General features: G+C 53.5%; 2 protein-coding genes and 1 long non-coding RNA gene across 9 annotated transcripts in view; 2 read left to right on the forward strand and 1 right to left on the reverse strand.

The window, feature by feature from the left end:
• The window catches only part of NCOA5 (nuclear receptor coactivator 5), a 36,270-nt gene extending 23,947 nt beyond the window's left edge, over positions 1 to 12,323 (forward strand). For 2 of the 6 annotated variants that reach the window (XR_009535836.1, XR_009535837.1), the window contains 7 exons: positions 278 to 404; positions 2,273 to 2,472; positions 3,819 to 4,139; positions 4,590 to 5,033; positions 6,833 to 6,974; positions 7,936 to 8,217; positions 8,554 to 12,323. Coding sequence is in view for 4 of the 6 variants with exons in the window: in XM_060125152.1 (XP_059981135.1) it covers positions 278 to 404; positions 2,273 to 2,472; positions 3,819 to 4,139; positions 4,590 to 5,033; positions 6,833 to 6,974; positions 7,936 to 8,020 (1,319 nt within the window). In the remaining 2 variants the exon portion in view is untranslated. Of the gene's footprint in view, positions 1 to 277; positions 405 to 2,272; positions 2,473 to 3,818; positions 4,163 to 4,589; positions 6,552 to 6,832; positions 6,975 to 7,935 lie in introns of those variants that run through there. The other 4 variants (XM_060125154.1, XM_060125155.1, XM_060125152.1 and 1 more) reach the window with 3 other exon arrangements.
• SLC12A5 (solute carrier family 12 member 5) overlaps positions 9,845 to 24,143 on the reverse strand; it is a 35,588-nt gene continuing 21,289 nt past the window's right edge. For both annotated transcript variants that reach the window (XM_060125150.1, XM_060125151.1), the window contains exons 11-26: positions 24,012 to 24,069; positions 21,947 to 22,121; positions 21,250 to 21,368; positions 20,834 to 20,932; positions 19,802 to 19,921; positions 19,346 to 19,450; positions 17,634 to 17,802; positions 15,041 to 15,236; positions 14,040 to 14,209; positions 13,249 to 13,380; positions 12,234 to 12,341; positions 11,192 to 11,314; positions 10,901 to 11,100; positions 10,543 to 10,557; positions 10,147 to 10,280; positions 9,845 to 9,936 (exon numbers count right to left, since the gene is read on the reverse strand). In XM_060125150.1, the coding sequence (XP_059981133.1) occupies positions 9,845 to 9,936; positions 10,147 to 10,280; positions 10,543 to 10,557; positions 10,901 to 11,100; positions 11,192 to 11,314; positions 12,234 to 12,341; positions 13,249 to 13,380; positions 14,040 to 14,209; positions 15,041 to 15,236; positions 17,634 to 17,802; positions 19,346 to 19,450; positions 19,802 to 19,921; positions 20,834 to 20,932; positions 21,250 to 21,368; positions 21,947 to 22,121; positions 24,012 to 24,069 (2,015 nt within the window). The remainder of the gene's footprint in view (positions 9,937 to 10,146; positions 10,281 to 10,542; positions 10,558 to 10,900; positions 11,101 to 11,191; positions 11,315 to 12,233; positions 12,342 to 13,248; positions 13,381 to 14,039; positions 14,210 to 15,040; positions 15,237 to 17,633; positions 17,803 to 19,345; positions 19,451 to 19,801; positions 19,922 to 20,833; positions 20,933 to 21,249; positions 21,369 to 21,946; positions 22,122 to 24,011; positions 24,070 to 24,143) is intronic.
• On the forward strand, positions 12,443 to 23,017 carry LOC132506459 (uncharacterized). The gene is made up of 4 exons (XR_009535838.1): positions 12,443 to 13,418; positions 13,865 to 14,238; positions 20,443 to 20,551; positions 22,669 to 23,017. It is a non-coding gene; the product is annotated as an uncharacterized LOC132506459 (long non-coding RNA).

Consider the following 24,143-nt stretch of genomic DNA (forward strand, 5'->3'; position numbering starts at 1 on the left):
AACAGCCTTTCTAGAGGGCATTTTGGCAGCATGTATGAGATTAAAACAACCATGCCATTGAATCCAATCATTCCATGTCAATGGATTTATAATAGTAAAAGACAATAATAAGGGTTATTTTTAGGAGGTAGTCTAGAGGATTAATTCAGAGAAGTGTGTGTGTGTGTGTGTTATGACCTTTGCCTACAAGTAGTTCAGGATTGAAAATAAGGCCTGTGACTTATTTTTATAGAAAGGCACGGTCCATGTTTCAGTTTTCTCTGGTGTCATCCTGCAGAGCGTTTGAAACGTGAGGAACGGCGTAGAGAAGAGCTTTATCGTCAGTATTTTGAGGAAATCCAGAGACGCTTTGATGCTGAGAGGCCTGTTGATTGTTCTGTGATTGTGGTCAACAAGCAGACTAAGTAAGAACCCTTTGGATATTTTTCCTGAGTGAGGAGAAGGATCAGAAGAGAAATTCAGGTTCCTTGGCAGCTGTACACACTTAACTTGGGCTGTTGTGTACTCTGGCATTGTTATACTGTGTTAACCAGGGTTCTTTCACTTGTAGGTGACAGAAGACCCATTGCAAACTGGCTTAGGCCCAAAGGGAAATTTTTAGTTTGCTTGACTGGGAAGTTCAGGCATGGCCACATACAGGGTCACACTGTCATAAAGACTTGTTCTCTCTGTTGCCTTCACTCTCAGACAAGCTTTCTACTCAAAAAGGCAGAACAGCACTGGCTCTAGACATGTATCTTCTTAGCTCAGCAAACCAGTGGAAAGAGAGCTGCTCTTTCCCATTGCTTCCACCTGAAGTCCTGGAATTGTTTCTCATTGGACTGCCCAGGCTTACTTTCCCATCCCTGAACTATCACTCTGACCGGCAGTGCTGGGATGCCCTGATTGGCCAGGGCTAGGTCATGTGCCCACCCCTAGAGCTAAAAGTGGAATTAGCCCTGTGGAACCATATGGACTGAGTGGGAAAGGGGTGCCTTCCCAAGGAAAATCAAAGGGGAATATATGCTGGTCAGGCAAAGCAATAAATGTCCCCTTTGTGAGACAACACCGAATCCCCAGTGCTTTGGAAGGCATACGTCTCTGCATTTGTCAGCCAAGAGCCAGGCTTTCTTTGTGAAGTGCCGTGGCCTTGCAGAGCTGTTAGGTGACCATGCTAGCCAAGCCAGAGTTACAGCAGTATTTTACTCTACCTCTGTTTCACATTCTTTTCCTTGAAGAAGCAGAGTAGAGGTGTAGAAGGGAGTATATAGCAGCTTGCAAGTTTGAGAGTAGCTATGTTCCCTTTCCCCAAGTGGTTAGTAAATAACTTCATGTATTTTCTAGCAGTTTGGGGTTAAAGAGCTAATTTCAAGGCAGAGACTAGGGAAATAGGTGTTGAGACACCAAGCAGCAGGCAGCATTCACAGGCTCTGGGCTGCCTTGTTTAGAAACAGATGCTGCTTTAACTTGCAGATGGCTTTTTTTTTTTGCCCCCCCCCACTTTTGACTCATGATAATGTCATTTTCTGAGCACCTACTCCGAACTACTACATGCTAGGCACTTAAATAAATTTTTTAATCTTCACAGTAATCCTGTTTCATGTGTATTCACTCATCAAATTTCTTCTATGTGTGACAGGTGCTAGGTCCTGGAGCTGTAATGCTAATAAGCAAACACACATGGCCCCTTCCTCTTGTGGAGCTTATACCCTAGTTGGACAAATGACAGAAATAAATGTATTGGTGATGTGTCTTATAAGAAATATATCAAGGATCTGATTTAGATTGCAGAGAAAGTCAAGGAAGTGACGTATGAGCTGAGCCATATTAATCCTGTCTGACTGGTAAAGAAACTGAGGTTTGTAAGAGGTAAAGGGACTTGCTTAAAGCTTCAACTTTGCAAGTAAATGTTAGTGGTAGGATCCAAGCCTGTCTTTCTAGCATTTAGAACCCATGCTTTTCCCACTATGTTGTGTAGCCTCTACAAAGACGGACATGTGTTACAAGTCTTAGGCATCAGGATGGTGTTTAGGAATGAACATCAGAGTAGAGAATCAAGAGAAGGACCTGGGTACTAAATACTGTGCTATTGGCAACTTTATGTGTGACCATTCTGAGCCAATATAGAGAAGGAATTGGTCTAGATTCTTGGAGCCTGAAGAGGGCGCTAGGGAGACACTGGTAGAGCTGGGATTTGAAGTCTTCATAGGAGCTCACACAGCTAGCTGAGGTGCCACAGTGGGAGTTGGGAGTTGGTCAGGGAGTACTCACTGGGTCCTGTTTGTTTCTACAGAGATTATGCTGAATCTGTGGGGCGGAAGGTTCGAGACCTAGGCATGGTAGTGGACTTGATCTTCCTCAACACAGAGGTGTCACTGTCACAAGCCTTGGAGGATGTTAGCAGGGGAGGGTCTCCCTTTGCTATTGTCATCACCCAGCAACACCAGATTCACCGCTCCTGTACAGTCAACATCATGTTTGGAACCCCACAAGGTATGGAGGCCCAAGCGGGTCAGAATTTCAGAAGTAGTCACTAGTCCATTAATTTTTTTATGCCTTACTCAGAAGCAGCAGGTTTTAGGTAAATGTATTTCAGCTCAAATGTAGTAGGGCCCTTTTATAAGTGCACGGCAGAGACTTGCATAGTCATTTAGTCGTCTGATATTCTTTCACTGGATACAGTTCTGGGCCTGCTGTATATGACGTTATATTTAGCACTTAGGTATATACAGTGATGTGCTGGCAAATGTTTAACAACCAGTTCTGGGGGGGGTGTGGTTTGTAGCATTTGCTGATTTCCATGGTGTAAATACTCCCACTGTGTTCTATATCAAGCTCCCAACATGAAGTCACTTCAGGGCCCGTTGGGGAGAGAGGCACACAGGCTGCTCTCACCAGTGAGGGCCGGCTCCAGCGCAGCCCTGGCACATGCTACGCCGAATGCAATAGAGTCCTCGCTTTCACCAGATTTTCTAGTGAGGGACAAAGCATACAACAGGCAATTAGGATACTCTGTAAGTGTGCTAGAGAAGTGGGTGGAGGGGCTGTGAGAACAGAGAGGAGGCACAGAGTAGGTTCCTTGAAGTCCTTCCCTGAAGTAGCTTTTAGTCCTTTGCTCCCAGATTGTTGAGACTCAGCCAGCTGATTCCCTGCTCGTTGCTTGCGCTCACAGCACAGACCTTTCGCTTTTCCCGCCACCCTGGGGCTTTCTATTTGCCCCACCAGTTTTACCCATAACGATAGAGTGTAGAAGCCTCTCCAGCGGGTCATTTGTCTTTCTGAGGAACAGTCCCTCAGGATGTGTGAAGACATTTCTATCAAGTGCTGAGAAGTCTCACAACGCTGTAAATCATTGTTGCCCAGGGGTGAGGAGAGGAGGTTATTTAGGGTCACAATTTGATCTTAATCCGTAACCTTTGAACTGATATATTAAAAAAACAGCTCTATTCTTAGGAGCACAGTAGAGAGCCAGGCTTTACAGAAGGGCTTTTTGGACCCCCGTGGCCTGCCTCCTGTGGTTATTCTCCGCATGGTCTTTTTGAATCTGTGAGAGACTGTCATGTTTCTTTGGTTTTTACTACACGTCTGTGATCTAAGAATTCCCCAAAGAACTAGCTCTGTACAAGGGTGTCTGTTGCCCAGCAAAGAAATCCATTCACCTATCTTCCCAACCTTCATCCCCCTCCTCTCCCAACCTCTCCCCATCCCCATCCCAAGGCTTTTTGTCACTGTAATGGTTTTCTTGCTCATCTGAGGTTAGGAAGGGCTTGGTAGAGTCCAGTAGGTGGGCACTCAGATCTGTCATGGGAGAAAATAACTCAGGTCATTCCCTCCTGCAGAGCATCGCAACATGCCCCAGGCAGATGCCATGGTGCTGGTGGCCAGAAATTATGAGCGCTATAAGAACGAGTGCCGGGAGAAGGAACGCGAGGAGATTGCCAGACAGGCGGCCAAGATGGCCGATGAAGCCCTCCTCCAGGAAAGAGAGCGGGGAGGCCCTGAGGAGGGACTGCGCGGGGGGCACCCTCCAGCCATCCAGAGCCTCATCAACCTGCTGGCCGACAACAGGTACCTCACTGCTGAAGAGACTGACAAGATCATCAACTACCTTCGAGAGCGGAAGGAGCGGCTGATGAGGAGCAGCGCCGACTCTCTGCCTGGTGAGCTACGTGGCAGGGCCGAGGTGAAGTTCTGACTCTGCATTTCTCTAATCCCCAGGCTCTGTTGGGAGGGTGGCAGGCCCAGGGCTCTTGGGGTGGGCAAGGGAAATGAGCGCATCCCTTGGGCTCTCCCGTGGGCCAGCCATGCTGGTGTAATGATAACTTAAGACCTGGGCTCTGCTCTGTAGTTAACGTGGTGGGTGGGCTAGTATGCTGGCTCCCTGGGAACCAAGGTGGACGCCCTTCTTTCTTTAAGTAGTTGTCTGGAGGGAATGAAGCTGTTTTCTGGGAACAGCACGTACCGTGAAGTGGCCCCTTTGGGAAATTGATGTTATAGTCTGTGCACTGTGTGATTGATGTGATCAGTGATTGTTGTTCTTCCCTGGGCTGCTAAGCCTCCTGCCCGTGGAGGGTACTTTCAACCAGATACCTCCTCCTTCTGTCTTGTAGGCCCGATTTCCCGTCAACCACTCGGGGCGACCTCGGGTGCCTCGCTGAAGACACAGCCAAGCTCCCAAACGCTCCAAAGCGGCCAAGTGCTCCCCTCTGCTACACCCACTGCAGCGGCACCCCCCACCTCCCAGCAAGAGCTTCAGGCCAAAATCCTCAGCCTCTTCAATAGTGGCACGGTTGCGGCCAATAGCAGCTCTGCATCCCCCTCAGTTGCTGCCGGAAACACCCAGAACCAGAATTTTTCCATAGCAGCGAACAGCCAGCCTCAGCAAAGATCACAGGCCTCTGGCAATCAGCCTCCAAACATTTTGGGACAGGCAGGATCTGCTCGGAACATGGGCCCCAGGCCTGGGGCTCCTTCCCAAGGGCTCTTTGGCCAGCCTTCCACTCGCCTGGCACCCGCCAGCAACTTGGCTAGCCAGAGGCCCGTGTCTTCCACAGGTATCAACTTTGACAATCCAAGTGTACAGAAGGCTCTGGACACTCTGATACAGAGTGGCCCTGCTCTCTCCCACCTGGTTAGCCAGACCACAGCACAGGTGGGGCGGCCCCAAGCCCCCATGGGATCATACCAGAGGCATTACTGAGGCTAAATCTCAACTACCCCTGGTCCCCTCTTCCTCTGGCCTCCCACCTCTTGCGTTCTAAATAGAGTTACTTGGAAGATGTTCTCTGCACCTCTCCAGGTCCACATCGAATGTCATAAGTTTCTACCATCTGCTCTCTTCTGCCCAAGGCTATGTTGCTTACCCCTTCCAGAGTTCGAGTTTATACTGCACTGGAGGTGTATTTTGGTGGTGGTGGGGTGGGGGTTTGGGGGGTTTTGTTTTTGTTTTTTTGTGGGTTTTTTTGGTAGAAAGTAAATATCTCTGGGGTCATGGGCAGTATAGATGTCTGGGCTCCATTTGTATTTCAGTTGTCTCTCTGTCAGCTGGACGTGGGGCAGGGGAGGAAGAAGCAGCTGAGCCCCAGCTGGGTGAGCTTGGGGTAGCATTTTCATGTTGAAAGCCACTGCCTTTGTTCATTCTGAACCTACCATGGGTGTCCAGCCTCACACAGGCCCACCAGAGCTCGAGCTTCTGCCTGCAGCTCCTGTGTAGGGTTCCAGAGCAGCAGGTTGGGCTTGGTGGGCACGGTGTCCTCTTACCCCATCCCACATGACGTGGGGTCTGCTTGAGGACTCAGAAGCCGGCTGGCTACTCAGCTACTGGAGTTGTTGAGGAGTGGCCAAGCCGGCCACTTTTCTGCCTGACCCAGGGTTGTTGGGTTTTGGTTTTCTCTTTTTTTCTTTTTGGCTTTCATTTCAATGAAAGATCTCCCGTGGACTGCACAGCTCCAGTCACCAGCAGTTTAACACAAACTGTGAACCTGGGCCCCAGCCACTCTTACCCCTAATATTTCTGTTAGCCTCTCCCTCACCAGTGGTAGTTGAATGGAATCGGCTCTGAGAAGGCAACTCTAGACTCTGGCAGTGAACACCCATTTTTTTTTTCAGTGATTGCTTTGAGCTTTTGACTCAAAAATCTGGCTCTTGTTCTGTTTTCTAAGCAGCAGGAGATAGGGACCATTTTGATGTCAGACTTTTGGTAGCTGGACATGTTCTTGATACAGGAGGCTGTTCATAACTTTTGAGCCAGAGTGAAGATACTAGAGGGAGGACTTCTGGCTGCTGCTCTACATGGAAACAAAGGAAGCTGCCCTCTCCCTAGGGATGGTGCTCATTAGAGCCTTGCGGATCAGTCTCAAGGGGCCCCTGGCAGAAACGAGGGAGAGCAGTGACTTCACCTGAGTCCCTGCCAGTGGCTGAGTAAACAGTGGTTTCAAAAACTCAAGGTCCCCAGATGGCAGCATTTTATGTTCTGACCTGTTTGTGTTATATAGTGTTTTTTTCCTCTTTGGAACTTTTGTGTTGTTAATAAGATGAGATGATTACTTTTTAATTAAAACGAAAAAGTGAAAGCTGTGTTGTCTTTCTTGGGTGTGCATATCTGCAGGGCCTCTTTGTGAGCGTTCCTTCCCAGAGTTTGAAGGTGAGGTTCCCTGACAGAGCACTGATGGGTTTCGGTCTGCCATGAGCCTGCAGTCAGGCCTCAGAACCTCTTTTAACCCTAGCTTCTCTCCTTATGCAGCTCACCTAGTACAGTTCAGAGCAAAAGCCTGCTGGTTAATTATAATGCTATGTAAACATCCTTGTTTGTGGCAGACTTGCATTGTGTCAGAGACTTATCCTCTTATTCTAGGAAAGGAAAACAGGACTTGTGAAGAGGCCTTTCCTGGCCAAAGGCGAATGGAGAGTGGGGTGCTCTCCTGTTTTGATTTTGTCTCACTTGCCGCCCTCTGTCCAGCCCATTATGCAAGGAGTTGGCAGAAGCAGAGTCACAGGTAGGAGCTCTGGAGAGCATTTAATAGCCCCATCAGGAAATTTGGAGTGGGTGTGGTGAAGTGACTGGCACAAGGCCTCCAGTGGATTAGGGACCAAGATGCTGACATTGCTGAGCCTGACCTAGAAGTGCTCACCATCTCATAGGAGATGTTGTGGGTGCAATGCCCCTGCTGCCAGTGCCTTTGTCCCTCTAGGACAGGGCCCCAGAACTATCAGTACACTAGGCAACCCGCCTGGAGTGGTGGTCAGTGTTTCTGATTAAGAGTCTAGGGTCCTCCTGGAGGGCCACCTTTTAACACCCCTCTTCCCACCTACTAATTCTTCCCCCTGGAGTGTCCAAACAGCACACCTCAGGCTGTGAAGGGTATAATAAAATTATTTTTATTGCATTTTGTGCAGATGGGAGTCTAAAAAATTAATACATAAAAGCTATAAAGCATTAAATGGGAGCATTCAACAATAAAGGAAAGAACCAACCCTCTCCTTTTCATATTGGCACAGAGAACACAAGATCAATACTGAGGCAGAATGCGGAATACTGAAACACATGGAAAGTTAAAGGCAGGCCTAATAATAGTAATAAATACTCTTGATTTGGTTTGCAACCTCTCCTATTTACAAGGGTTTTCAACTTCATTGCATTGCCCTGCACATAGATCGTCTAAAACAAAAGCAACACTAGTTATCACTACAAGGCTATTGAAATATTGCACTCAGAATAAAAGTCACTTGAATGGACATGAAACATCTAGCTACATGATTATAAAGATAATTTGATGAGTGACGTGTGATAACGTTCATAACAAATATTGCACATGTAGCACAGAAAACTTGGGGTTTTGTTGTGGGATGTCTTTTCATCAACCGAAACTGCTCTTGCCAACCAGACAGTCTAGGCCCAGATAGTGCAACTTTGGTTCCCTAACTGATGTTAATATACCCCCTTTCCCTTCTACCTAGCCCACCACTTCAGCCCAGGAGTGCTCAGGACCCCAGAAGGCTAGACCCAGCTGCGTCTGTCAGAGGGAGGTTCTTTGGAGGATGAGCGTGGGGAGTGCTGGTGTCTGATACCTCCGACTTCTGATTACTACCCGGAAGAATCTATCCAGCCCCCTGATCAAATTTCAGAGGGGCCTTGGCCTAACCGGCAGACATCCAAACCTACCTCCAGCCACACCTGGCCCAGTCTAGGTGGCACCAGCTCCAGCTCTGCCTTGGGCTCAAAGGAAAGGAGGTGGTGAGGTCAGGAGTACCCAGTAGCCTCAGCTCTGGGAGGTGGGCAGGATGTCTAACTAGATGCAAAGTTCAGGGCCCTGGGGCTGAAGGTACTGTACCCAGTCCCAGAGGGCGCTGGAACGAGCATGCAGTGCCTGCCGCCCTTAGTAAGGTGCCCTGGGGGAAGGGAGCCCGGCCAATGCGGTTTCCCTAAGGGTAGAGGGCACCTGCAACCGGGCTGGTGGAGCAGAAGCGCCAAGGACTGGTGTTGGAGAAGCCAAAGGCCTTGGCTCCTAGTTGGAGGAGGGCAGAGAGGCGCTAAGAACAAAGCACATAGCGACTCCAGCCCTCCCCCACGCCCAGGTGCCTGGGAGACGCAGCTAGAGGCAGCGAGGCCGGGCCCCGGGACGCGGAGAAGGCGGCTGGGTCCCCGAGGCCAGAGCTGCCAGATGGACACAGAGGAGGGAACATCAGGGACAGCGCTGGGGCCTCCCCGGTGAGTCCGGCCCCCAACCCAGAACCGCCCCCGCCTCCCTCATCTGTCCCAGGGAGGAAACTCCAGGGGAAGGGACGCCCTCCAGCTCCCCGATTTCAGTCTTTGGCGAAGAGCCATGGGATAGGAGGAGCAGGCGACAAGCCGATTGAGGAGAGCCGCCTGCTCCCCCAGCGAAGGCACCGGGGCGGGGCTTCCTCGGTGGGGCGAGGGCCTCTCTCGGTTTCTCTTCCTTGAGGAGCGCCCCTCCCCTATCCTGGCCCCAGCTTGCATAAGAGCCGATGAGAAGAGGCTGTGCCTGTCTCTGCAGCCACAGTGGAAGCTCACTCCGCTGGGAGGCGAATCCAGGAAAAGCTGGACACTTGTCTCACTTCGTCTCCGAGAAGAACTAGAGGGAAGGGTCGGAAGCCAAGGGCGCGAGGAAAGGGTGAGGAGACGTCGAGGGGGTGTCGAGGGACCACGACTCCCGCCTGGGCCTAAAGCACTTTTGCTCTCAAAACTCTCGGACGTCAAGGAAAACCCAGCCTCCCGAGGCCTCCGCCTTCCCTGGGCGCCCCCAGCGGGAGAGCTCGACAGTGGCGAGAAGAGAAGTCCGTTGCGCTTCTAGTCACAGAAATATGGGGACGTTAAAAATACACGCGATGTCTCCTGTACACTATGTATAGGCTCGGCCGGCCGGCGCCTGCGGCCGCGCGAAGACAAGTGACGTAGACGGCGGAGCGCAGTCTCCCCACCCCGCGCCCTCCGGGCCGCCGGGGGAGGGGTGCAGAGCGAGGACGGGGCGGGGCGCGGGAAGAGAGGGAAAGGGCCGCGCGGACTACCGGGGGTCCTCAAAGCCCCAGCTCCGCTCCTCTCTGCGCCTCCTCCGACCTTTATTGCAGCGTCTCCTCCGGCGGGGCGAGGCCGGGCTTAGAAAAAGGGCAGCCGGGGCCGACAGGGCGACGCGCCAACGGGGCGCTCGGGGCTCTGGTCTCCGCGCGGGGCGGTCCTCTCCGAGTCAGCCCCGACCGACGTGGCCTCCGGGCTTCAGGCAGCGGGGAAGGGGGCCAGGGCGCGGGCACAGGGTCTGTGTGTAAACGGTGACAGCGGCGGGGGGCGCGGCGAGGGCTCCGGGGCCGCGCGGGCCGGACGCGCTTGGGCCCGGGTGGCAGGTCCTGGCTCTCAGGAGTAGATGGTGATGACCTCGCGGCCGCCGCCGCGGACCAGCATCACCCGGTCCAGGTGCTCGGTGAGGACCTCGAGGAACTCCATGTCTGAGCGCCCGTCAAGGAGAAAGACCGTCCCCTTCCCTCCCGTTGGAATTAGGGCCGCGCGTGTTGGGCGCCAGGGGAACGCTGGGTTCGCGTCCCTGTTCGCGGTGCTGATTCTGAAGCAGACCCGTCTCAACTCTTCCTTCCCAGGGCCAGGACCTAAGTCCCCTGACATCCACCTCCCGCTTCCTCCCAATTTTAAGCCCAGGATACAATTTTCGTCACCGTTGCGGTTGCGGGGAGGCCCTGGCATGTTGAGCAAAACAAGCTTGGCGTCCCGGGATTTCTTGACGATGACCTCGTTCAGCCGCACAGCGGTGTGCATGCGCCGCACGTTGGACTGGTTCCTGAGGGAGGGACGGAGGGAGGCACGTAAGGCTGGGAGAAGGGAGAGTTGGATCCAGTCGCCCTTCCAGCCCCCCCACCCCAGCACTGGGCTGCTGGGATCTAGTCCTTGCAAGCCAGGGACCACCAACCCTAGACTTCTCCAAACTGGGCTATTCAGAGACCCCAGAGGTCAGGGGCACAAACTGAGGGTTCATGGTGGAGTGAGAAGAGGAGGGACCCTGGCCAACCTAGGTGAGAAGTTAAAAATTCTGAAGCACTTACAAGTTCTCCCACTCCCTTCGGGAAACATAAGAGAAGCAAAGAGAGGAAGAAAAAGAGAGGGGTCAGAAAAAGCAGGAGAAGCTGAGGACTACCTGAGCCACCATCAACCACCCTGTGTGCAAACTGGTCCCGCTCTCCCAGCCCCCCAGGCTTCGCCTTTCCACTGCCTGCCCCAGGGAGTTCTGACCCTTAGCAATCAAGCCCAATCTGAGTCCTCAGATGGGGAAACCAAGACAAGGTCTGGGCGGGGTCTTCCGACTACCAGGCCAGGACCCCTTCTGCTCATTTGCTCTGCCATGGGGAGCAAGGACCCTGTAGGCTCACCCCAGACCCTAGCCCTTAGCCCCCAGGCCCATACGGCTTCATGCTGAAGAAGTCCTTGATGCCCTCTGAGGAGACAGGACTGGGGCCCTTGTTCTTCTCTGCCACAGATTTGTCCTTGGTCCAGGTGAGATGCACTTTCTCTGGATCTGCCTCGCCCTCCCGTTCGGGCTCCTCCCCCGGGGATGGTGAGCTGCTGGGGCAGCTGGGAGCACTCTGGTCATGGATCAGCTGCACCTGAGGGATAAAAGAAGGGACAACATGTGACTCCTTCGGAGGCCAAAGTTCCTGCTCGCACTGGCTGGAGCCAAACCACCCCGCTGCGTACCTCCTCTTCCGGCTTCTCCTCGCTGTCACCAGCTGTCTCTTCTGGGACGTTGAGGCGAAGCCGAGTGTTGGCTGGATTCTTTCTCCGGATTGAGCCCCGAGACTCATCTGTGATACTCTGGATCTAGGGAGTGACACATGCTGGTGCCAGCTCTGCTGGAAATCACTACCCATGCCCGCCCTGCAAAGAGCTGCCCCCAGAGCTGATGTTCAGCCAGGATGTGCACTTTCGGGATCCCTACCAGTTGTTAAACTATTGCAATGCTTCCACATCAAATAGCTATTGCCGCCACTGACCTGGCCACTCCAACCCCTCTCCAGGACCCCTGACCTCTCCACTATCCAGCAACCAAAGGGTTAGCACCTGGGCCAGCTGGGCTCTACCTTAGCACTATGGCCCAGTGCCAGTTCTGATTGGTCAGAGCACATGCCATTTCTTACAATTTTACTGTCACCCACCTCCAAGATCTCTTCTGTCCCCAACCCCCAGGGTACCATAGCTCATTTCCCCAAGGACCCCACTCCCTGGGGTGGGGCTTTCATTCAAATGCCAGAGGGCCAGTGGTCCCACATTACCCACACTGGGGAGATCTTACACCCATACCCCATGAGAGCTCATCATTGTTACCCCTGAGAACCCAGTTGGAGGTTTGCCCCCAACTCTCATCATCAGCTGCATCCTGAAATATCCATCTGTTACCCACTCTCTAAGCCTCTCGAAGGGTCTGTCACATAATCCCTTGTCCCCCACACTGGCAGCCCACGCCCCTGAGGAATCATCCATACATATTTAACATCCACTATTCTCCCTTGGGCCCCAGAAGTCACATAGTGAGCGGAAGATCTGTCACGCATGCCAAAGCCCCTCTGCATCCTGGCTGGGAGGCTTGAGAGATGCAGCCGCTGTGTGTACCCCTGCTGCTGGGGAACCCAGTGCCAGAAGGTGGCAGTGCCAATGGCCAGGAGTGGGCCATCCCAAACCCGTGCACGCCCAGAGCTGGCAGCAGCTTGAGACTCTCCGAGCCCAGCCAGGGCAACCTCACCTCCCTCTCCCGCTCATTCTTGGTTAAATGCATCTGCTTGAGGATCTGGGAACGCTGCTCCATCACCAGCGTCTTCTCGTAGGTGTAAGCCGAGATGTCGCTTTCATGCTGTGGGCAGGCAGGGGTGGAGATGGGGTGGAGGAGGGGAAAGGGGGGGAAAGTACGAGCTTCGGTGCAAGGCCAAGGGGAGGGAGGCAGGCCCCCTTCTTTCTGCCAACCTAGGGTTTCCCTATCCAATGACCTAGTTTAATCAACAGTTGTGGGAGGCAAGGACGAAGCAGAGGGCGATGCTCTTTGGAGGCAGTGCGGCTCATTCCCTCCTCAGCCAAGCACAGGACTGGGCGAATGAATGGGTGAATTAATGAATGAGTGGATTAATTAATTACCTGGGTGAATGGAGACGGGGGAGAAATATAAAAAGGAGCACAGAGATGAATGAATTTTGTACATGGATGAATGGATGAGTGAGTGAATAAATACATTAACGGATATGTGGGTGGATTAATGAATACACAGAGAGATGGGTAAATGGATAAATAAGCTGAGAGAAATGGACAGACAAGAGGCTGTAGCATGTAAGTGCGAGGAGCATGGACTCTAGAGCCAGTCTGCTTGGGGTTGAATCCTGGCCCTGCCACTTAGTGTGTGTTCGGGGCAAATTACTTAACCTTTCTGTGCCTCAACTGCCTAATCTGTAAAATGGAAATGCTGATAATTGTATCTATTTCATTGATTGCTGTGAGAAGTAATATACATAAAGTGCATAGTACAGTGCCTCACACGTAGTAAGCATTATTAGACATGGCTATTCTTACGAAGGAGAGAAGGGTGGATGGATGGATGGATGGATGGATGGGCTTTCAGGTGAATACGTGAGAGGCTAAAAAGTGGGTGCAGGGAAGGGATCCAGCACCACAAGCTGATGGGAGTTGGAGTTCCCCATTTGGTTCTGGGGCCAAAGGGAAAGAGTCCAGAAGGGATTCCAAAACGTCAGAGGTGGCTCCTGGGGACTCACCATCTCCACCACTTCGACCTCCGCGGTGATACGTAAATGGTACAGAAATGTGGTCAAATCCTTCTTCATCTGGATGCTATTGTCGTCCATCTGGGCCACAGTGAAGATTCGCATCTTGCACTTCCGCCAGACCTGGAGTGGTGAAGGGGACCCAGAAAGGTCCAGCCCAGGTGCAGTGCAGAGACCCAGGGCCGGAACGTAGACAGGACCCTGTCCCTCACCCTTCCCACGCACCTTCCCACACATACATGCAGCCCCCCAGTCCTCTATCTCAGCGGCCACTCCCTACAAAAACGCCTCTGCGGGGCTTCCCTGGTGGCGCAGTGGTTGAGAGTCCGCCTGCCGAGGCAGGGGACACGGGTTCGTGCCCCGATCCGGGAGGATCCTACATGCCGCGCAGCGGCTGGGCCCGGGAGCCATGGCCGCTGAGCCTGCGCGCGTCCGGAGCCTGTGCTCCACAACGGGAGAGGCCACAACAGTGAGAGGCCCGTGTACCGCAAAAAAAAAAAAAAAAAAAAAAAAAAAAAGTTTTGAAAAACGCCTCTGCGTAGATGAGGGTCCCCTCATTAAAGCATCACTCGATTGAGTTAAACATTGCTCTCCTTTATAATTCAAGGACATCTGCAAGGGGAGACACCTTCAGTTCCCAGCACCTCAGAATTAAGGAGGGGATTGGAGCCCTTTCCCAGGAGCTCACGTGGAGGAGCTTCCGGAGCCCAGAAACCCCGCCCATGGATGTGGGCACGAGCACACAAACGCGCGGACGCTCACTCACACACACGCATGCGCACCTTGTGGTGCCGCAGCAGGAAGGGCAGCAGCATGAGCATGCCGCCGTCGTGCACAATCCACCAGACGTCGATGCTGCCCTCCGAGAAGCGCTCCGGGTTACCAGGAAACATGGAAACGTTCTTGGTGACCAGCAGAGCCAGGTGACCGGCCGTGGTTTCCCGGACCAGCTCTGGAGGAGACCAAAGAGATGGCCAGACGGTAAAACAGTAACCCTGGTCCCCTTCTGGCACCCAGCACCCCACCCCCACCCCATCCCGCCTTGGCCTTGGGCTGAGGAGTCAGAAAAACCCCACCTACCTGGGCCTCATCGCTTGTTTGAATTTGGGGAAGCCTCTCTGGGCCTCCGTTTCCCCACCGTTCAAGTGGTGATAACAACACCTGCCCTTTCTGATTAAGAACTCGACCATGCAGGGCTCACTTAATCCTCCCAACCACCTTCTAACTAGGATCTACCGGTAAAGCCGCCTCAGGGTTTACCAGCTGCGTGACCTTAATCTCTCCGTGCCTCAGTTTCACACCAATAAAATGGAGACAGCAATGCCTAGCCCTCACAGGCCTGCTGCGAGAATGAGAGAAAGCCTCCACTTGTCTGGCACACAGAACACAGTCTGTAAGTGTTAGTTATTGTGTTACTTAGTACCCACTACTACCAAGGCATCTGATGCCCAGAGAGGGTGAGGCACTTGTGAACAGTCACACAGCGAGGAAGGGCCAGAGGGGAGATGTAGACCCGGGCCTCAGCGACTTCAAAGCTGTAGCTCTTCCCACTCCCTGCACCGTCTTCCTGCCAGGGTTGTGAACCCTGCCGGAGCCAAGACTGTCTCCTCCACACCTGAGTCCCTGGGCTCCCCGCACAGTGCCTGGCACATGGGAGGCTTTGAACGCCATCACCTGCATATGCCGACTCCATACCTGTTACGCCTGGGAAATGATCCCCAGGCCCAAAGAAGGACCCCCCGCACACCCAGCCCTCTACCACCCCGAGCCCACACAGCTTTACCAATGAAGTTCCTCCACGTCTGATGAGCTTCCTTCTGCCGCCAGTTTCGGGGCCAGCCAACAAGCACGGTGTTGTGCTGCAGCCCCCCGAGGCCCCCGGACTGAATCAGGTGGGACACGCCATCTCGCAGGTTGGAGGAGATCACTACCTGGCAGAAGCCCTTCACCTTCTCTGCCTCCATCAGGCGCCGGATGGACTGCGGGCAGGGGAGGGCTCAGAAAAGGACCAGCCTCAGGCCTCCCTAGCCCTGCCCAGCCCCTTGCAGCCTCCCTAGCCCCCATCTCTCCCCGCCATCAGCCCTCCATTCCTGAAGCTCAGCTCTGAGCATGTCGGCCTCTGGCACCCCATCACCTATGGCCCCCGTTCCCCGCTGCTCAGTCAGAGCTCTTCTGGGACACCACGCTTCCCACCGCCCTGCCATTGCTCACACAGTCCCCCTGCAAGCTCTCACCCACCACCCAGAGCCCCTCCCCGGCCGACCCCATTGTCCATGACACTCTGCCTGGCCCAACTCAACCGTCACCTTCCTCAGACACCACCCGTCCACCCAAACCACGATGAAACTGGGCCCCTCTGCATAGCCAGACAATTTGGTTTTTAACCGTTTTTTAAAGTCAGCATGACAGTAAGCATTTAAAACACACATTCAATCTGCACAATGAGGGAAGTGTTCTTATTACTCTCATTTTATAAGTAAGGAAATTGAGGCTCAGAGAAATTAAGACTTGCTTCGGGCCATACAGATAATGGATGTTACTGTAGAAGTTCAAGTCCAGGGGTCTGACTCCATCCTTCACACTCTTAACCAAGCCTCTGATGTCAAACAGAAAGGGCTCCTGGGCTTCCCTGGTGGCGCAGTAGTTAAGAATCCCCCTGCCAATGCAGGGGACATGGGTTCGAGCCCTGGTCCGGGAAGATCCCACATGCCGCGGAGCAAATAAGCCCGTGGGCCACAACTACTGAGCCTGCGCTCTAGAGCCCATGAGCCATAACTACTGAGCCCGCATGCCACAACTACTGAAGCCCACGCGCCTAGAGCCCATGCTCCGCGACAAGAGAAGCCACCGCAATGAGAAGCCCACGCACCGCAACGAAGAGTAGCCCCCGCTCGCCGCAACCAGAGAAAGCCCGCGCACAGCAACAAAGACCCAACGCAGCCAAAAATAAAAAAGAGAGAAAAAAAAAAGAGAGGGCTCCTATTTCTATCTCTGCCCCCGCCTGTTTAATTCAGCATGCAGTGGCTGAGAATGCGCTGTGCACCGGGCCAGGCCCCAGGGGAGATGGAGAGGCACAAGACCAAACCCCAGCCCTCAAGCTGGTCACAGGCTGGTGGGGAAGACAGAACGTACACAGAAGGCTCTCAAGCCCACCTGAGGTTGACAGGTGCTCCGTTAGAGTTAATAACTGCAGAGCAATGTTGGGCAAATCACCTGCCTCTATGAGCCTCAGATTTCTCATCAGTCAAATGGGCATCGTGACAGCTGCCTCGTCCAGGAAGAGGGTGGATGACATAACATGATGCGAGTAGAGCTTAGTATATACAGCCTGAGAGATCCTAAACACTCAACACGTTCTATTGCTCTGCAGTTATTCACTCTAACCTCGGATGGGTTTAGAGCCTTCTGTGTGTGTTCTTTCTTCCCCACCAGCCTGTGACCACCTTGAGGGCTGAGATTTGGTCATCTACCTCTCCACGTCCCCCGGGGCCTAGCCTGGTGCCTGGTACACAGCACATTTGCAGCCACTGCAAGTTGAATTAAATGGACCAGTGGAGGCCTCCAGCCCAGGGCCCTGACAGATCAGTGTGAACGGCCCAGTGAGGCAGAAACAGCAACTGTCGCAAGCCATTAGGTGTGTCCCTCCCCCTCTCATCTCACCTCCCTCAGGCCCCCTTTCCTCTCTCCACTTCTAGCCATGGCCCCGAGAGGAGAGAGACCTGAATCGCCGACAGAACCCACTTCCTCTGTCACCCACCAGACACCTGTTAATGACGCTTAATGCAGAGCCCAGCTGCCCCAGCCCACACTGGCTGTGTACACTGCTCTGTGGACATGGACCAGGGGATTAGAACAAGAGCAGGGGACCCAGAGTCAGGGACCCGGGTTCAAATCCTGACTATGCTTCCAGCCACCTTTGTGACTTCCAGCAAGCTGCTTTCCGTCTCTGGGCCTCTGTTTCTCCCTGGGCCAAACAGGGGTATTCACCCTGCCGACTCCACTTGGTGTGGGGACCAAAAGGGTCCACCTATGTGAAAACGCTTTAAAAGATTTATGCTTCGGCAGGTGGAGTAGGGGTCTAGCAGTTTTAATGTGAGTCTCTGTTTTCTGTCCTTAAACAAATGACCTGACTTCTCTAAGCCTCAGTTTCCTTATCCATAAAATGGGCACTTCCGGCTCTGATTGTCTTTGGTTCTGTGAGTTGGATTCTAAGGAACTCACTTGCTGAGCCCTTGGACTCCTCTTCTAAGGAAGAGGACAGAAAAGCCTGAGCTCCAGCTGATGGCAAAGGTGGCAGGAGGGAAAGTGGAAAGGAGCAAGGACTGCCTTCCTGAGTGCTGCATCCTTCCGCCCTCCCCACCAGGGCCTCTACTTACCTCCTCCGCCCGCTGGGCCTGGGGATGGTTGTCCAGAAAGGTGCCCTCAAGGACAGAGCCCACAATGGTCAGGCCCTTCCCTGCCTTGAGCTGGGAGGTCAGCGAGAGCAGCTGTGGATGTGCCACGTTCTGGTCTTGGTCCACACGCACCAGCACCAGCAGCTGTGGCCTGAAGAGGGTGCAAGGTCACATGATCCATCCACCACCTACCCAACCGCCATAAACTCATACGCCCGTACGCCATACGCTGGTGAGTTCACTAACCACACGACCTCCATACTCCTGTCCACCTGTATACCCACCACCCACCCATCCACCTACACATCCATCCATCCATTTCCTTGAGTATCAAGACATCCAACCATCTCCCACACATCTATCCATCTACCCACCCATCCATCTCTCCATCTACCTCACTCGCCCATGTTTCCATCCACCCCCCCACCCATTTTATCCTTCAGTTATCCACTCATATCCATGTTAATTTACCTACACATCCTTCTACCGCCATCCATTCACACATTCACCTATTCACCCCACCACCCTCCCATACATATACACATTCAGCCATCTACCCATTGATTTATCTGTTCATTTCCTTATTCATTTAGCCACTGCAGCCAGCCAGCCACCATCAATTTAATAGCTTTCTCTAAACACCTACTCTGGGCTAGACCCTGTGCTAAGCATTTGAGATTCACAGACAAATTATGCAAAGCCCCGGTCTCTGGAAGCCCAGTTTAGTAGACATCAGCAAGGACAAGCCAACGATGTCCTAGGCATAGCTCAGGGTTCCAGGCCTTACTCTTAGCAAAACGAACCTGAGGGAGAAGAAGGAGGGATTGGCCTTGCAGAGCAATCAGTTAGAAAGCACCCTGGGGGGCTTCCCTGGTGGCGCAGTGGTTGAGAATCTGCCTGCCAATGCAGGGGACACGGGTTCAAGCCCTGGTCTGGGAGGATCCCACATGCCGCAGAGCAACTGGGCCCGTGAGCCACAACTACTGAGCCTGCGCGTCTGGAGCCTGTGCTCCGCAGCAAGAGAGGCCGCGACAGTGAGAGGCCCGCGCACCGCGATGAAGAGTGGCCCCCACTCGCCGCAACTGGAGAAAGCCCTCGCACAGAAACAAAGACCCAACACAGCCAAAACTAAATAAATAAATTTTTTTAAAAAAAGCACCCTGGGCTGAGAGGCAGGAGGTGAAGATTCTGGGTCCGGTTCTGCCTTCCATGACCCCTGAGACCTTCTCTAGGCCCTGACTGTCACGTGAATAAAATGGAGATTGTTATTCATCTAGAGATTTCTAAGAGGCCCTGTAACTCTCAAGGTGGAAGATTCACCTCTCCCAGAGCAAATGCTACACGATACTGCGTTTACCTGTCTGTGCGCATGCCTTGTCCACGGAACTGTGAGCTCACTACATCCCCAGAGACAGGAAGGGGGCAGGGCATAGATCACGCGTTCATATATTTTTTCTAACACATGATGGCATGAATGGATGGATGGATAGATGGTCAGGAGACTGGCCTGGCGGGTGGGGTTTCGGAGAACAAATGTCTGGAACTCAGCTCAGCCTCGGTGTTGTAGGTGGGAAGGGTTCAGACAAGGCTGAACACCACTCAGCAACCCCAGAACAAAGCAAGCGGGGTGGGTTGGGCCCTGCTCCCTGCCTCTCCCCCCGCTGAGCCCTCACGCTTGTGCCTCCACCACTGACCTCCAGTTCTTGGTGTGCGGGGGCCCTTCCTCTAGGCGTAACAGGGCGTAGCGAGCCGCACTGAGAGACAGGCCTCGGATGCCATCGCCCCACTCCTTCTCCGCCCTGGGGCCGGGAAGGGGGATCGCAAGAGGCAGAAAGCCAAGGAGAGTCAGGGAGAGCCGTCCACCCTGAAGTGGCCGCCCCAGCACAGAGCCGTCTGTCTCAGGCTCAGAAAGGAGGTCGCTCCTGCCACCTCCATTTCTCAAAGCTTCAGCCCCTCCCTCTGCTCCTGTTCTGTCTCTCCCCATCCCATCCCATCCCCCTTTGCCCTCCACTCTAGTGCCACCTTCTCCCACTTCCTGCCTCATCTCCCCGACCGCCCCACCCCCGAGCACTCATCACCCCGCTCTCTCCCCTCCTCACCTCCTCCCATCCCTCAGTCTCGCCCAGCCCTCCCCACTTCCCCGCGCTTACCCACGGTACTCGATATACTTGTAGATGAGCCCAGCAATGAGCATGGCCACCAAGGCATAATACCAGGAGCAGATGAACATGAGGGCCAGGCAGAGGCTCATGCCCAGGAACGAGAGTGTCCTGGACAGGGGGAGGAAGAGCCAGCCTCTGAGCCCTGGTGGGGCTGTCACTGGTGCCTGGGCTCAGACAGCAGGAGTTAGATGGGGCGGGGCATGGGCAAGACCGGGGAGGCTACAGCCAGGTCTAGGGGAAATCACACCGTCATCTCCATGAGCACCACGGGGACGTGGGGCCTCTGGATGAACGAGCAGCCAGGGCACCTCCCCTCGCCCCACCCAACTCCTAAGTCACCACCCTGCCCTGTCCCAGTGCCTTAGACCCTGCCAGACCGCCCTGCCAGGGAGGTTCTGAGGCAGGAGTGTCTGGGGAAAGTTGGAGGCAAGATCTCCCAGGAGGAATGTGACCCCAGGGAAGAGGTGACTAGCACAGCAGTAGCACTGAGATGGGGGGCAGGCAGCCTGGGTTCTGGGCCAGGTGTACCATAGTCTTGCTGGGTGGCCTTAGGCCACCTTTCCCTATTGGAGCCTCCGTTTCCCTTTGGTAGAACAAGCATGACCATTCCTGCCCTGTCTGCCCCACAGGCCTATTGTGAAGATAAGCAGCCGTCAAGGAAAACGATCAGAAGTCCAGCCCCACATAAGGAGCATCTTCCGTGCGCCAAGCAGTGCAATGCTTACAAGGGCCTATGAGGTAGGTGCAGTTATTGTCCCATTTCACAGCTGAGGAAACTGAGGTTTCCTTGTCAAGACTGGAAGGTGTTGCACACTGTTGACAGGAGAGGGATTCTGGCTGAGACTGTTTATACAGTGTTATGTTATTACTTGTGATTATAAGGAGACCTTCTCCAGGACTTTTCTCATGCTAGTTGTGAAAAGTGGAGTTTGGGATCCTTAGACCTGGAGGGGATGGGCTGGGGTGAGGGGGAGAGGAGAGGACGGTCCTCTGGGGCAGGGAGGGGGAACGGGCACCCACCAGTGGTAATAGCGAAAGCGTGGCCGCCAGTTGGGCGTCCTCAGCAGCGTCTGTACCGCACAGGCCAGGTTCACAAACATGTAGCACATCAGAAAGAACCTAGAACACAGAAAGGTCCCAGGAGAGACAGAGATGCAAGGGGAGACAGAGTCAGAAGCACAGGGAGAGACAGGAAAGGGAGAGAGAAACTGCGGAGATGGCCGAGTCACGTTCTGGGGCTTAGGAAGAGGTTCAAAGGCCAAATCCCCTTACAACATGCCCTGGTGCGTGTGGGGGTGAATCTCCGTATAACAAAGGACAGGTTTCTACGACAGTGGGGTTGTTAAAGTTTGGGTGGGCTGTCCAGGGTCACAGCTGAAGGATCCAGGTAGAGAGACCCCCAGAGATGATGGGGAGGGCAAGAGGCCAGCACGCACATAGAGAGGATGGGGGCGACCTCGTCCAGGGACGCAATGAGGATGCCAATCTCGCAGATGCAGGCGGTGAGAAGCAAGGCCCACGTTGGCTCTCCGTTGGCTTTGCCGTGGCCGAAAACCTGAGGACAGAGCAACCATCACAGGGGGCTGAGACCTTAGGACTTCTTGTGTCTCTGTTCCAGTCTTGGAGACCGTACGGCAGAGGCAGGGAGAGGATGCTGTATTTCTCCTCCTCTAAATGTACCCAAGGGGATACCAGGTTTTTGCTGTATCTTGCCCACTCTGACATTGGTACCCCAGTGCAGTGCAGTTCAAATGATCCCTGAAGGGGAAAAGGAGGGGACACATGGAGGAGGAGCTGCAGGGGGCCAGCAAGCAGCCGTGACTGAGTTTACCATAAATCTTTTTTTTTTTTAAGTACCACAGAGAGCACCCTCCTCTTACTTGCCCTTTGGCTGCCTCCCTGAGTCCCCGCCCAATCAAGAGGCCAAAGGAGGACCATTCATTTTTCCCCTGAGCGTGGACAACCCTGCCCAAAGAGATGGCCCTGATGTTGGGCCCAAAGGCACACCCGTTCTTCTTAGTGGCGGCACAGAGCAGCAGGGCCCTGCTCCCTGGGTGGCCGCCCTGGGCAGGGGCCTGGCTGGCTGGTGTAGGCGGTGGACTGCTGTCCCCACACCCTGCCCCTGCCGCTGACCTGCAGGAAGGGCACTATGCCATCGCGGGAGATGGCCTGCAGCAGGCGTGGAGCCCCCGTGAGGCTCTGCAGCCCAGCCCCGCAGGTGGAGAAGAAGGATCCGATGACAATAACCCAGGGGGACGGCCAGGCCAGGGTGCCCACCACCAGGTTGCCATTCACAGCTTCGCCAAACCTGGAATGAAGCAGCAAAGGGACAAGAGATGCTGGGTGAGCACCGCCACCTGGATTTCCAAGGTCTCCCGCACAAACTGCGGGACCAACTGTACGTCCACTATGAGGCTAGGCTGTGCAGGGGAGAGGGGACAGACAAAGCCCCTGATGACCTGGGCACTTTCTGTCTGTGTGACCTTGGGCGAGACATTCAACCTCTCTGTGCCTCAAATTCTTCAGCTGTAAAGTGCGGATCGTTATAAACCTATCTCATACAATTGGTGGGACGAATAAGGAGATAGCATATGTAAAATACTTGGCACAGTGCCTGCTACGTGGTACTAAGAGTGACACTATTTTTTTTTATTGAGGTGTAGTTGATATTCAAGATTATTTAAGTTTCAGGTGTACAACATGGTGGTTCACAATTTTTAAAAGTTGTACTCCACTTATAAAATATTTGCTATATTCCATGTGCTGAACAATATCTCCTTGTAGCTTATTTATTTTGTACATAGTAGTTTCTACCTTTTAATCCCCTACCCTTATCTCGCCCCTCCCCCCAATAGTGATTCTAGTATGAGGTCAATTGTGTAATACTATGTCATCCTGGGCAGATATCTCAAACTATTAGAACCTCAGTGTCTCCATCTGAAAAATGGGGGTTCTGGCCTCATCGTGTAGTGATGGTATGCGGTGTGAGGATCAAGAAAAGCATTTTCTAACAATGACGCTGTCTTCAAATGGAAGATGCTGCCTCAGTAGGTAGAGAGAGCCCTGTCCCATCAGTGTGCAAGCAAAGGTACACTCAGATGGGCCGTTGCTAAAGGACTTCAAGAAGCAGATGAAAGATTATCCTGAATGACCTGCCGAATCCCTTGCAATCTTGTGGGAGGTCTGCGATGAAATGAAATGAGATAAATGGAGGTTAAGTTGCCCTAAAAGCTAATAGGTGTAATATATGCGAATTGCCCATTTGGCCAGGTCACCTCCCTACTTAAAATCCTTCAGGGTTTCCCCCATTTTTTATAAAGTAAAGCTCCAGTTTCCTGGTGCCAAAACCCAGGCGTCCAGGACTGGCCCTAGCCTAGGTCTCCAGCCTCATGTCCCCACTTCCTGGAAGCCAGAATGGCGCCTCAGAAACTGACTTCTGTGACAGGACCTCCTGTTTCACCCCGCTGGTCGTGTATGCACACACCCTCCAGAGGTGTGTGCTCCAGAAGCTCTGAATGCTTACAGCCACTGGTACCCCTACACGCGTGTGCGCGCACACACGGCTCTGGGTCCCCTCTACTTTGGCCATGCTGTTCCCACTGCCTGGAGTGCCCTTCCCCCTCCTACTTTCCTAGGTAGTCTCTACCAGTCAGCACGTAAAGTGGGAAGGAGAGATGAGAAAGCGTGTATAAGGCACTCCCACAGCATCTCCTCTTCCCCGACCCTCTGGGACTGGATCGCAGCCTCCATAACCCCCAGGCTTTCCTTTATCGCCACCCCTACTGCTCTGCGTTTCAAGTCTGTTGACAAGTATGGTGACCAGCTCCAAAGAGCTCCTTCAGAACAAAAATCATTAGTTATTTATCTTTGTTATTTATCCCTGCCCCCAGAACCCTGGACAGTAGCTAACACATAGACATCCAGGAAGTAGTAAATGAATTAGTAGATTTTAAAGAAAAAGGAAAGGAAAGGATCGTTATCTTAAAGGAAATCAGACACCGCTCATACTTCTTGAGCTGGAGTGACAAGAGAAAGATGAATTATAAGAAAGTGAGTTGACAGGCAAGCCCTGTGGCCTCCCTCCCACAAGGCCCCTTGCCCACGTTTCAACTACCCTGCCAGGCCTGTTTCCCAGAACCCGGCCCTCCATGCCCCCCCGCTCCCCCAGAACAGGATCCTCCCTGATCCCCTTACTTACTTGTCCCGAAGGACGACCCCCTCGATGCAGGCCCCAAACAGAACAACGGAGCTGATGTCTGCAGCGGAGGATGAAGGAGAATCCCCAGGGTGGCGCTGTCCTTCCTCCCCACCCCTCCTGAGCCAGCCAGGT

Source organism: Lagenorhynchus albirostris, chromosome 15, assembly GCF_949774975.1.
Source record: "Lagenorhynchus albirostris chromosome 15, mLagAlb1.1, whole genome shotgun sequence".
Classification (NCBI taxonomy): domain Eukaryota; kingdom Metazoa; phylum Chordata; class Mammalia; order Artiodactyla; family Delphinidae; genus Lagenorhynchus; species Lagenorhynchus albirostris.